Source organism: Danio rerio, chromosome 14 (assembly GCF_049306965.1).
Source record: "Danio rerio strain Tuebingen ecotype United States chromosome 14, GRCz12tu, whole genome shotgun sequence".
NCBI lineage: Eukaryota > Metazoa > Chordata > Actinopteri > Cypriniformes > Danionidae > Danio > Danio rerio.
The window spans coordinates 36,306,813-36,317,500 of NC_133189.1; the positions used below are offsets into that span (position 1 = coordinate 36,306,813).

The 10,688-nt window shown below is 33.2% G+C and overlaps 1 protein-coding gene across 2 annotated transcripts in view; it reads left to right on the forward strand.

Moving 5' to 3' along the window:
* Positions 1 to 4,944: 4,944 nt before the first annotated feature.
* Positions 4,945 to 10,688, forward strand: part of cd40lg (CD40 ligand) — an 11,631-nt gene continuing 5,887 nt past the window's right edge. Inside the window, 3 exon segments of one of the 2 annotated variants that reach the window (NM_001144809.1) lie at positions 6,764 to 7,195; positions 10,295 to 10,417; positions 10,532 to 10,553. In NM_001144809.1, coding sequence (NP_001138281.1) covers positions 7,019 to 7,195; positions 10,295 to 10,417; positions 10,532 to 10,553 — 322 coding nt within the window. In that variant the 5' untranslated portion in view covers positions 6,764 to 7,018. 2 annotated transcript variants of the gene reach the window in all.

Here is a 10,688-nt window from a genome sequence, read left to right on the forward strand (position 1 = left end):
AAAGACCTTATGAAGATGCTGGCTGAAGAGAGTTTCCTTATCCACAGTGAAATGAGTCCAGTACAAACATGGGCTGAAAGGCCACTCAGCAAGGAAGAAGCTATTACTCCAAAAGCACCATAAAAAGCCAGATTACAATTTGGAAAATCACACATAGAAAAAGACTTTGACTTTTGAAGACATGTCCTGTTTGGTGAAACGAAAATGGAACTATTTGGCCATAATGACCAGCATTACATTTGGAGGAAAAAGGGGGAAGCTTTCAAGCCTGGGAACAAGAATACAGGATTACGTGACTTCACAGAATACATGGCATCATGAAGTAAGAACAGTGTGTAAAAATATTGAAGCAACACCACAAGACATCAGCCAGAAAATTAAAGCTTTACCGCAAATATGTCTTCCAATCGGACCATGACCATACGCAAACTGCCAAAGTAGTTAAAATGTGGCTTAAGGACAACAAAGTCAATGTTTTAGAGTGGCCATCACAAAGCCCTGATCTCAATCCTATAGAAAATTTGTGGGGAGAGCTGAAAAAACTTTGAATTTGACAAAAATTTGACTCAGTTACACCAATTCTGTCAGGAGGAATGGGCCAAAATTCCTTCAAACTATTGTGAGAAGCTTGTGGAAGGATACCAAAAATGTTTGACCCAAGGTATACAATTTAAAGGCAATGCTACAAAATACTAAGGACATGTATGTAACAAAGCAATAAAAAAAATTCTCACTAAAGATATTCTCTCATTATTCTGGCATTTAGCAATGTAAATCATTTTGGCAATCCTAACTGACCTAAAAGAGAAAATGTTTAATATGATTTTACATCAGACATTAAAAAAATGGTTATGTGCCTTTTTTAGAATGTACATGTATGTAAACTTTTGGTTTCAACTGTATATATTCATTCATTCGTTTTCTTTTCGGCTTAGTCCCTTTATTAATCAATGGTCACCACAGCGGAATAAACCACCAACTTATCCAGCATATGTTTTACACAGCGGATGCCTTTCCAGTCACAACCCAACACTAGGAAACACTCATACACTCTTGCATTCACACACATACACACTAAGTTTAGTTTATTCAATTCACCTATAGCACATGTTTTTGGACTTGTGGGGGAAACCAGAACACCCGGAGGAAACCTACACCAACATGGAGAGAACATGCAAACGCCACACAGAAATGCCCAGCCGGGACTCAAACCAGCGACCTTATTGCTGTGAGCCGATTGTGCTACCCACTGCACCAACACTGTATTACCATAGCAACTAAAGAGTTCCCACAAGAGAGTCATTCGGTTAGACCAGCATGGTTGAAAAACACAACAGTAGACTATTTACTATAAATTACTATAGTATTTTTCATATTTTTCTTCTTACTATTTGAATATTCGAATTAAACAGCAACATGAAAAAAAATGGCTGGGTAAGCTAATTACCTCGAGAGTTCATTAGTTTTACGTACACAACCTTAGTCTAAAAGTCCATTCAGGTTTACAAAAAGTCAATAGCTTAAAATGTATCTAGTTTAAAATATAAAATATGATTTACAGCACTTGAAAGCAGACGCAGATTTAACCAATAAGCAAGGTAAGCTTAGGGCTTAGGGCTCCAGAAAATCTGGGGGACCCGAATAAATACCTTTAAGAATAAATAATACATAACATAGTTTTTTATTATATATTATATTGTGAGGGTTTCACTTTTTTTTTCATGCAAATGTGTCCCCCACCTCAATCATGGAGCAGTCAAATCAGATGAAGATGTGGTCTTAAAAAAGGAAATAGTTATATTTCATTTTTTTGTTTTTTGTGAACTCATTTTAAGAAAATTAACCATTTAAAATATAGAGATTGCATTTAGATGCAGAGGTAAAAAACTGGATTATATAATATAAAAAAGACAGCAAAATAAATAAACAAAATAAAAAGGTTGCATATTAGGAATGCTGGGCCCCATGGCCGGAATTGCTTTAGGGCCTCAACATTTCTAAATCCGCCCCTGCTTGAAACCATTTGCACATAGGCCTACAGCTCATGAGATGCAAAGAGCGAACACATGTACAGTTTTGAGTAAAATGTCACTCGTCATCTCAAAATTATTATCAATGATTACGAGATGGCGTAAACAAAACTAATTCTTAACATATCGTAATTACATGTTGCCACGAGAATGCTTTTTACCAGCTGAAGTCTCTTAATTATGGCAATTATTATATGACCAACTCAGCTTAAGACAAATGCGAATATGCAAATAAGGATGCTAACTGTTCAGGATTGTACAACGTGCAGCATCCGCTTATATGAACGGTCGACACCCAGCCAGGATTTTTAGTGTGATGGTGCTGAATATCGCCCTGTATAGTGGAGATTGCATAAAGCAACCAAATCTTGATTCCTTACACACATTTTTGATTTTTAAAAGATGTTTTAAAAGTAAACTCTTAAAATTAAAGGTTTCAAACGTAGATTTTGCATTTTATGAATATTTTTAGTCAACATTTCTGCAGATAAACATTTATTTCTTAGTAAGAAGAGTATTGTTATGATCTAAATAATCGTTTGTGAAATGCAAAGGTTAAATGTTAAAGAGCTTCATGGAGCCTTTTAGAGCTTGCAGTGGGGAAAAATATGCCCTGCATGTTAAATCAGGTCAGTGGTTCCATAAAGCAGGGGTTCACAAAGTTTTCAGCCCGCGATCCTCAAAATATCAATGCCAGTGACTCGAGACACCCAAATTTCTCAGAGGTGGTTATAAATATACAAACATGGCACACAACAATAGGCCTAAACATGAGTATATTGACAACACAACACAGTGCAACAGTCTAACAACCATATAATTTATATAGTCATTCATTAATTTGTTTAATTTAATATTAACTTCCTCTGAGGAGAGACTGGTGGGTATGATGTTTTCAGCACAAGTCTATTCTTGGCTTAATTTTGGAGACCGCCACTCTGAGATCATTCTCAATGTTCAGTTGTGGCCTATATTCATTTTGAATGTATTTAATTGCAATAAAGGTGTTAGCATGTTTAACCTGGTGCTATAATAGCAATCTGCTGCAGCTGACTCTATTGCTGTGTTCTTAATCTAACATAAATACATAATCCTATGAAAATAAACTGAAAGGCTGATGGCCTGTCTTTTGCGTGATGTTGTTTTTTCATGTAACTATTAATTACCATTTGCATCTTCTGTGGATTATTGATGAAATATGGTTATTGTAATAGTTTAATAACATTTATTTGGATTTTGGAAATCACCAAGCAACCTCCCTGTCAGTGTCCTGCGACCCCCACTTTGGGAAACACTGCCATAAAAAACCTTTTAACATTAATGTAACATTTTCATTACAAAAACTAAGGTTCATTAGATAATCAAAACATATTCCACCTAATGAAATATATGCTTTATCATTTTTATTAATATTATTTAGAAACTGTTGACTGAAAGATGCAAAAACCTTCTTTTCTCAAAGTGTAGCTTTTGTTTGTGATGTGACGTGCCATTATCATTCTTCATAACTTCATATTACTCATGAGAACTGTATTAAAGTATCAAAATGTGGAAATTATCACATAGATGCACCTCCTCCTCCCACATCCATTCACTGAAACTACACTGCATATTAATTCTGATGCTTCTGTGTAAATAAAGGTCAAAGGTTTGATCACCGCTCCCATTTAGGTCCTTTCATGGCTCTTGTGGGTGAAGCTCATTTCCTATTGTATTTAGCACACATCTGAAGCGATACTGATGACTATGGAAAATGTGAGTGCTGGCAGAGGGACTCTAGAGAAGTCAGTGGGGGTGGAATTGAGGTTAGATGCTGGAGTTCATGTAAAAACTGATGTGTGTTTTTTTTCCTTTGCAGATACTAGATAATCAGCAGTTTCTGTTGTATACATGCCCCATCAACATCTTTATAAGTAAAGGTGAATGAAATGCTGAATTTAAGTTCTAAGATGCTCATTTCTGCTTGAAACATCTACTGTACTAGGGAAGATTACACGCACTTGTGAGAATATGTAGCACAGACCACCAGTCAGTGGTTAAATTGAGGTCAGAAGTCGGTGGCTGCATAAAGGCCAAATTGCAAATGAAAAGCCTGTCTATCATGCATTTTCGGGGATATTTGTTTTAGATGTGGTAAAGTAGTATCTTATCTACCTCAATTATCAATGAACCAAAGGGTTGGGGTAGACAAGTAACAGGTTTCATATGCATTTCTTCGTCTGTATGCATTCTTAGCTGCACCAACTTGCATCTAATCAGCACTGTGGTCAGATTTTTTAATGGAGGTGTTGTGTTTATTTTAAACGTGTGAACATGTGACCTTGTTTCCTGTGCTTTGGTGACAAACTGAAAGTCTGTTTTTATAGTCCTCTACAACAACCACTTATTCTGCAAGTATTCACATATTAATGTGCATGTATATTAGTGCTGCATGACATTGGAAAAAACTGACACTACATTATTTTGTATCTCTGCAACATATATTGCGATATGATGATAATTTCACAATGTTACTTAAGTAACTGTTTGGGAAGAATTCACAATTTCACATTGATTGGAATGATTTTGTAGCCGAGTGCATCTGCATAAAATATACAAAAAAATATATAAAATGTCATTTTAAAAAGTCTAGCATAGATAAAAACAAAATAAACAGTGCTTTATGGATTTTGGAGGAATATTAGGTAAAGAAAGTAATCTAATATTACACTGTGTTGTCTGTATAGTCTTCATTTGATAAAAAATTAAGCTCAATTAATCCTTGGTAAAGTGGCAAACTTTATAATTTATTGTTTAAGTTTGCTTTAAATCTTACAGCCATCGGCCTTAAAAAATACATCTGAGTAAAAAAAATTACATTAATAGATTATGTTTGAAATTTAAAATGACTCAACAAACCATATCTAATGAACAATAATTTATTTAACTTTAATGCCAACTTAACATGGATGCCCACATTGCGATATCGTTGCTGAAGCGATATATTGTGCAGCCCTTATGTACAGTTGTAGTCAGAATTATTAGCCCCCCTGAATTATTAGCCCAATTTTTATTTTTTCCCCCAATTTCTGTTTAACGTAGAGAAGATTTTTTTTAACAGATTTCTAAACGTAGCAGTGTTAATAACTCCTTTCTAATCACTGATTTATTTTATCTTTGCCATGATGACAGTAAATAATATTTGACTAGATATTTTTCAAGACACTTCTATACAGTCTAAAACAACATTTAAAGGCTTAACTAGGTTAATTACGTTAACTACGCAGGTTATTGTATAACGGTAGTTAGGCAAGTATTGTATAACGATGGTTTGATAGACTGTCGAAAAAAATATATCGCTTAAAGGGGGTAACAGTTTTGACCTTAAAATGTTTTATTATTATTATTATTAAAAGCTGCTTTTATTCTAGTCGAAATAAAACAAATAAGACTTTCTTCAGAAGAAAAAATATGATCAGACATGCTGTGAAAATTTTCTGGCTCTGTTAAACATCCTTTGGCAAATATTTAAAAAAGAAAGAAAAATTCAAGGGGGGGTTAGTAATTCTGGCTTCAACTGTACAGGTATACACTCTCTACTCAATTTTGGGTCAAAAGTAAACAAACCGAATATTTTGTAAGAAGTCATTTCTCAAATCCACTCAGAAAACCATCACATAGATTATGAAAATCAGGGGTCTGAATCATGGAGCCAGATTGGCTGGCTAGGCAGTTTAGCTTTCACCAGTTCTGCATTATAGGTACCATAAAGCTCAGTTGCTCCATAATACTTAATACATAATAATTTGCATGGAAGCAAAGAGTGATTCAAGTGACGATTCGATTACATAAAACACAAGATTGGTGAAAACTAAACTGGCAAGCTAATTCTGCTAATTCTAGACCCCAAGAAAACCAGAAAGCACCCGAACACGATTTGTTTTCTTTACAATAATTCTTTTCAAAACATTTTTACAGATTATTTATTATACCTTTGTGTAAATTGGAAATTTGAGTAGTTTTGACTTTGTAGCAGTTTTTATTGCCTGTGCCTTTAATGGAAATGAGCTGATTCTCCCTGCCCACCGTTCCCATGTGCATGTCAGAGCCAAAGAGGTCGTTCACTATTGCTATGATGGGTGTAGCTTCTCCTGCTGCATCTCATGTATACACAGCACAGTGACAGACAAGAATGGACCAGATCTCCTTTACTCCTTTCTCCTTTAGATTGTTTAATCCAGTTTGCTTTGAGCATGTCCTGTCTTGTGAATATGATTATATGCTTTAATATGGAGACATGTTAATACGCAGCTGTCAATTAATTCAGTGGGCAGGGAAACTGCACTCCTGCATTACATGGCGGTGGGCCTCAAAATGGGAGGAATTTGGATCCTATTTTGACATCAGGAAATTAAAACAAAGAGACTTATTGTCTTTATATCACCCCAATATGACTGTGGACACACTATACCTACACACAGTTCTGTCCAAACAGCCTTCAAAAGATGATTTTCATCATAGGAGCCCTTTAATCCAAATTTATGTCAAATATGTTCAAACCCAATTGTTGTGTTAAAAATTGTAACCCAGCAAATGGGTTTGTACATACTTGACATAAAAAGTTGGTGCTGGTTGTCTAATTTTGATGTTCAAAATCAGCTTGATGGTTTTTTTTTTGTTTGTTTGAACTTGAAGAGAAACTACTTGACTCGGAAAAAAATTAAAAATACTGCAAACACAATGACCTTTAAGCAAAAAACTAACGAACAACAAACAAAAAAGAAGTGTGGCCTTAAAGAATAAAGCCTCAGAAATATCTTCCAAAGTTGATTTACACCAAATTACGTAAAAAGACATGCTGCTAGTCTCAGCCCATCTGAAAAAGTGACATCTCTCAGGAAGTGGCAGTCAAATGAGCTTGGTTGCGTTGAGAGCAGCACTTCAGAACTGCATGGGTGCCACTGGAGTAAACGTCTCTTCTCTTGTCAACTCCTCGACCTCTTTTCACCATGATAAACACCTTTCACAGTAGCTACAACCCCCCACCGGTGCCTCCACGCGCAGGATACAAGAAAGCTCAGCCATCGGGAAACACACCTTTAGTCAAGTTTTTGTCAGTGATGCTACTGCTGTTAATGACACTGACCTTCGGAGGCTTCCTCTACCTGTTCCAGAAAGTCAACGGGGTATGAACCGATTTCTCTTGTATTTACTGCAGGCCACAAACAGGGGAAAACTATTATTTAAAATGATTTAAATTAACATTTATATGTTTTTTTATATGGTAGTTTGCTTAGTAAATAATTTTAAACAAAAAAAAAAGATAAATATTTCATTGAAAGCTACAACTTAAAGGATTTTTTAAGTTTAAAGAGATATTTGCAATTATTACTTAAATTTTACTGCAAATTTCTGAGTGAAAATTGTTTTACAGTAAATACACCATTTTTATTTTCAGTGTAATTCACGTCCAATTAAATATTTCATATAGTCATTTTGCTAATAATATTATTAGTTTTCTTTTTATTAAGATTCTCTTGCAGTTCTTATAGTCTAAATTAGTTTTTTGAATTTTGAAGGTTTTTACATATTCCATTAATAAATTTTATTGAAAGACTATTTTTATGTAATGCATGTCAATGTTTAAAAATGTTTTTTTAATTGGATAAAATTCTAAACATTTACTTGGGTCCCTGCTGTCCCTTTATGTGCAGTAGTTAACATTAAAACAATCTGTAAGAAATAAAAATGTAGATTTCCATTGTTATTTATGTTGATAAAGCAAGAAATTTACTACCATGGGATGATATTATGAATATTATGCTTATACACTGTAAATTCGAATAATTTAAGCTAACTCAAACCATTTAAACCCATTTAAGTTCAAAAACTAATCCTAATGAGTACTGTGAACTCATTGAGTAAACGAAGCAATTTGAGCACAGTAAAACCCAGTAAGTTAAGGCAACTTAAACCGTTTGAGGAAACCGATTGCTACAAATCATTTGAATAAAATAAATGAATCTGTATGAGTAGTGTAAACTTACCCCATTTAAGTTGAAGTAATGAGGTATTTAATTAACTTATTATTCAACGCTGAGTTCAAAACTCTTTTCAAATGAGTTGAATTAACTTTCAATCAAATTTGAGTTAACTACACTCATTTCATTTGATTAAAGTTGACTGTCGGGTTTTACAGTGTAATAGATAAATGAATGTTTTAATATGTTTTAATTTGATAAGATTATACATATTTACTAAGGTTCCTGCTGGAAAAAAGTTACAAAATTATTTATTTACATATCAAGTTAAAAATAAGTATTTTAGTACATTTAAAAAAAGAAAATCTTCAACCCATAATATATAAATTTTGTTATAAGGTATGAGAAACAATGTGGTTTTTGGCTAAATCAATTCTAAGGTGTATTACTTTAAATTTTAACACTAAGCTTATTTAATTATCAATGTTAAATGTGACTTCCCATCAAGTGTGCATAAATATTTCGAAATTGTACTTTTTTTCAATTGAACCAAAATTATTTACAAGAATGCATCCTAAAATCTGTGAGGTTGTAAATGATGTGCTCTCGCATGTTAAGCGCTGAGCTGAAATCTTAGTAGTGTTTTTTTTTTAACACAGAGAGAAACAGTTAAGTTTAAAAGACTCTGAGGCCAGATCTCATTGGTGTATTTCCTGAGTTCTGTGGTTTGATGAACAGGGCAGCAGTGCAGCGCATCAAAGAAACAAAGCAAACAAAAAACAGCATTTATGTCTTGAGCGGAAACTAAAACCAAATTGCACTTCAAATTATGCAATCTCATTGAATGAGTTATACTGGATGTCAAAAGTGTGACTCAATAATTAAAATGAGTTCCACTACATGGAAACATTGCTTTTCTAAGTAACGAATAATGTAACGCATTCGGTTTTAAAAAATAATGTAATAATATTTGAGTTACTTTTTACTTTAGTTAATTCACTTTTAAAATTTGCTAAATTAAAATAATGTAGTCACGCTTAAACTTGCATGCAATGAAAGAATGCAAGAACAAGCAGAAAGGAAGATGGCAGAGCCTTACATTTCTGCGATAGAAATATTCTCTTTATTTTAAACAAATAGAAGACAAGGAAAAGAGGATTATTTGCCTGCACAGTGATTTTACTTTTTAATAAGACAAACAGTACAAAAGTAGCAAATGCATTGCTTTCAACTTTCATTAATCTGCACAGTATATACAGCATAGAGCTCTGGCCTCAGGAAGTTTACTTAAGACTAAATCATCCTTCATTTATTTTTTTATTTGTTTTCTTTTTAAGGTAAATGAAGGTTATACAATGTGTTGTTAATGGTAGATCTCCTATATTTGAAAAAAAAAATTAAGAAAAAAAAACCCTTGCAAGTTCTAAAAGAGATTAAGCCTCAGCCAGGTCAGAAAAAGTAAAGCAAAAGCAACTTAAACCTTATGTAACTCATTCCTTACAATATAAAAGTAACTAAGTAACACAACTAGTTATTTTTTGGAAACTAACTCAACATTGTAATGCATTACTTTCTAAAGTAACTTTCCCAAACACTGTTGATAAGTAATATGCTAAACACTTAATTACACAACTTTGGGTATACTAGCCTTTTATGTACAGTAGTAAACAGTAAAACAATCAGTAAGAAATAAAAATGTAGGTCAGTTTCAATTGGTATTCACGTTCATAAAGCTTCAATTCGTATTCATGTTCATAAAGCAAGAAATGGATGACCATGGCATGATTTAATTAAGGTTAAGCTTATTTATGTCAACTTACAGTATTTACATATTTTGAGAAAACTTTTTTTTACAAAAATGTTATTTAAGAAAACTGTAGTTGTACTTGTGAAATATGCATCTTAGAGCATATAGTTTAATGTATATAGTTGTACTTGTATTTGATGTATCCTTTTCCTATTTAATAGGTGTGTGTGTGTGTGCATGTGTGTGTATATATATTATTTGTAATACATGTATTCTATATGTGTATATATAGTTGTAATACTTCTATTACATGTATCTCCCAGGTTGTGTACTTCACACTTGGAGTACATGTCTATTGGCAATTGTATAGCTTTAGGAAATGTTATACTTTAGGTAACTTTATCCATCCCATTTTGATTTTTATTTTGCTTTAAATGTTCATTTCATTTTGTAAACCTCAAATTCAAATATATTATCGGTGGTCCATAATATAATTTACAGTAATTTCCATAATCATCAAAGGAAACTTTCATAAATGCATTTTCCTTCATATTTAGGAACTGCAATGGGTCTATCAGGAAGACACGGCGACTCTGAAGAAACTACAGCAATGTGTGAATGGCAACAGGGCACAAGAATGTCAAATTCTGATAGAAAAAGTGAATACTGTAATGGGAAAGGTATGCATTTATGTCAAAACATTCTGTAAAACATCCCAGATTAAATAAATCATTCAACATAACAAAGAAGTATTACTTCATGTTTCATTAATACATTTTTTTTCCTTCCCAAAGGTTTCACAGGAAAATGGAACATGTAAGTGTCAACTGAGCGATACATTAATACAAGTATATCGTTATTCATTAAAAGGGATATTTCACACACATCTACACTGTGATTTGGTATGTTTGCCCACTGACATAAATTTATCAGTCCATAATTGTAATGGTA